The sequence below is a fragment of the Habropoda laboriosa genome, unplaced genomic scaffold (genome assembly GCF_001263275.1).
Source record: "Habropoda laboriosa isolate 0110345459 unplaced genomic scaffold, ASM126327v1 scaffold22, whole genome shotgun sequence".
Lineage (NCBI taxonomy): Eukaryota > Metazoa > Arthropoda > Insecta > Hymenoptera > Apidae > Habropoda > Habropoda laboriosa.
The window spans coordinates 6,176,095-6,178,698 of record NW_017100261.1 but is presented as its reverse complement, the minus strand read 5'-3'; the positions used below and the strand labels follow the sequence as shown (position 1 = coordinate 6,178,698).

General features: G+C 26.5%; 1 protein-coding gene across 1 annotated transcript in view; it reads right to left on the bottom strand.

The window, feature by feature from the left end:
- Positions 1-273: 273 nt before the first annotated feature.
- The window catches only part of LOC108572713 (putative homeodomain transcription factor), a 4,758-nt gene continuing 2,427 nt past the window's right edge, over positions 274-2,604 (bottom strand). The window contains exons 9-16 of the mRNA XM_017934987.1: positions 2,394-2,563; positions 1,983-2,119; positions 1,464-1,773; positions 1,122-1,350; positions 933-1,028; positions 716-859; positions 507-602; positions 274-423 (exon numbers count right to left, since the gene is read on the bottom strand). Coding sequence (XP_017790476.1) covers positions 274-423; positions 507-602; positions 716-859; positions 933-1,028; positions 1,122-1,350; positions 1,464-1,773; positions 1,983-2,119; positions 2,394-2,563 — 1,332 coding nt within the window. The remainder of the gene's footprint in view (positions 424-506; positions 603-715; positions 860-932; positions 1,029-1,121; positions 1,351-1,463; positions 1,774-1,982; positions 2,120-2,393; positions 2,564-2,604) is intronic.

The following is a 2,604-nucleotide window of genomic DNA, read 5'->3' as shown; positions in this document are numbered from 1 at the left end:
TTCTATTATAATAAACTGAAACATTTTAGTCGCTTGGAGTGTTATTATAAAACATAAAATTCTAACAATTACGAGAAATAACGATGATACGTAATATGTATGTGAACATATTTAACTATACTATTAAGAAATGAAACTACATTCTTCTAAACGTTCACAATGAACGCTGCGTTAGAATATCTTAATATTCAATAACAAAATTGTTATTTTTGTTTACCATTTAACGTCATGAGGTAGTTATACGTTAATAAATATTAAATGTCATATCTCTTTTTATTTGATTTTTATCTTATGCAATTTGAGTTTAAATCCAAGTAATTCTGAAAGCACTCCTGAAAGGGCAGATAATAGTACCACTTTTGTAATTGTGTATAAATAGGGATTAGCTGATAAACCAGATATTTTAAATGGACATTCAAGTTCCTGCAAAGTGTACATTAATTATTTAACTCAATTTAAATTAATTCTATTTTTCATATATAATGGCAAAAAAATTTGTGTACTACCTTTATTAAATCTGCTGCTAATTTCAGTACATTATTCGCTACCATAAGCTCTTCTTTCTTATGTGGTTTTTGTTCTATTTGCAAATATAAGTTAATCTAAAAACAAAATAATATTGAATATTCCAATTTAAACTAAAAATATGAATTATGTACCTGCACATACATTGATATACATATTTTGAATAAAAAGTTCGCTTCAATACAATTACCTGTTCAGTTATTAAAACAGAAAGATTTCTGTATTTTTTATTAATTTTTGTACCCAATGTCATAAAACGTAATATAAATATTCCAAGAGAAAAACTCCAAAACAACGCTTCAACATTATATCGAGAATGCAAACTTTCGAGGTCCTATGATATTATAAGTGTTAATGTTTACAACACTTCAATTTCATTATAATATTATTTTTTATTCTGTTTTTACCTTAATTAACTCCAAACTCACAAATGATAACAACAATAAGGTAACAATGAATACTGCTGATACTATTACATCTACAGAACGTTGTGGTCCTCTCCTCTATGAGAAATATTACATTAGAATGATTTGTAATATTACGATTGTATTAGAAGTCTGTATGAAAGGAAAGGTATAAGTAAGATTTTAATTTACCTTTAAATAAGATCTAACGCTTAACCACAATTTTATATTGCGTACTTTATTTAATCGAAAATGTGGTAGGTCAGATTTTCTGGCACGTCTTGACGATGTTAGGTGTGAAAATAATTTTGCATATAAGAGTCTTTGTTTATAAGTACGTTCTGCAACTGCTAATAGAAAAAATAATAAAGAAGACAATATAAGTCTTTCAAATGCTGATATGAGCACTACCATACGTTCCCTGAAATGAATACCAGTTGTTAACATTTTAAACAAATTTTCTTAATAATACTATATCTTATTACATATAGAATGTCCTTATTATTACAGTTTTGTCATATATTTCGTAATTACCAAAGAGTAGTTCCAAATGCCATATCTATAAGTTTAGATAAAATGTCGCTATATGTCTCCAAACTGATATAAGTTAAGTCATTTGGTATTAAGGAACTGGTTGCATTGCTACTATTGTCCATTCCAACATGATCATTTAATCGTTTAATAGATGGTATTAAAGATAATATTAAGCTAAGCATTAGGCCTCCATAAAAATAATTCATACTCTCAGGCATTGATTCTACTCTAGCAATAATAGCCGAACTGATGTCCAGCACCGATAGTTCAGCTTTTTTTATATCACGACGTGTCCATATAGTACACGAAACTGAAATATAATAAATTTTTAATTATCGTATTTTAATTAATCCTTAAACTATATCTTAGACTTTAAATTTGTTAAGAATTATATTTAAAATTGTTGATTCTAAATTACAGAAAAAGTTGCCATTTGATGTATGTTACATTTTATTTATATTTTATATCATTCATATTATTATTTTATGTAACTAAAAATTATAATTTATTATACATTACCACGATCGTACGAAGCACAATTAGAACTAAGCATTATGGAGGGTGGTAATTCAAATTCCCAAGAAAAAGGATGCTCCACAAATTCTCCATAATTTTTGTTAGTTTCACTATGTAAGTCAGACTCCTCAAGTTCTGAACTGCAAAATTTCCATTTTTAAAAGATCAATTTAATAAAAAAATAGACAAATTTTTTTTGTTATATCATGAAATATATTATACATGTCTGCAAAATTTAATTGTGATAATTAACATAATATATAAGCAAAAGTAATAAAATTATACTATCTTCATTTATTAATGTATAAGAGAGATAAATTTTCTCATGAAGTAATATTTTAATTTATACAAATTTAGGTAAATAAAATTTTAAATGATAAAAAATTAACTTCATAGCAATCCTTAAGCTTTCACCTATAGCTACAGTCATCACTATTTGTTGTAACTCCCATCCATTCTGTAGCAGATGTTGTAGCTTCTGTTAAATGATTTGTAACTGTTTCTTCACATTCCCCTTCTTCTTCACTTTCGCATTGTTGTGGACCTTCCCTTGATCCTGTTCCCATGGGACAGTGATCTTTATCCTTTAAATAATAACTTAAATATTTAATATATTTATACTTTT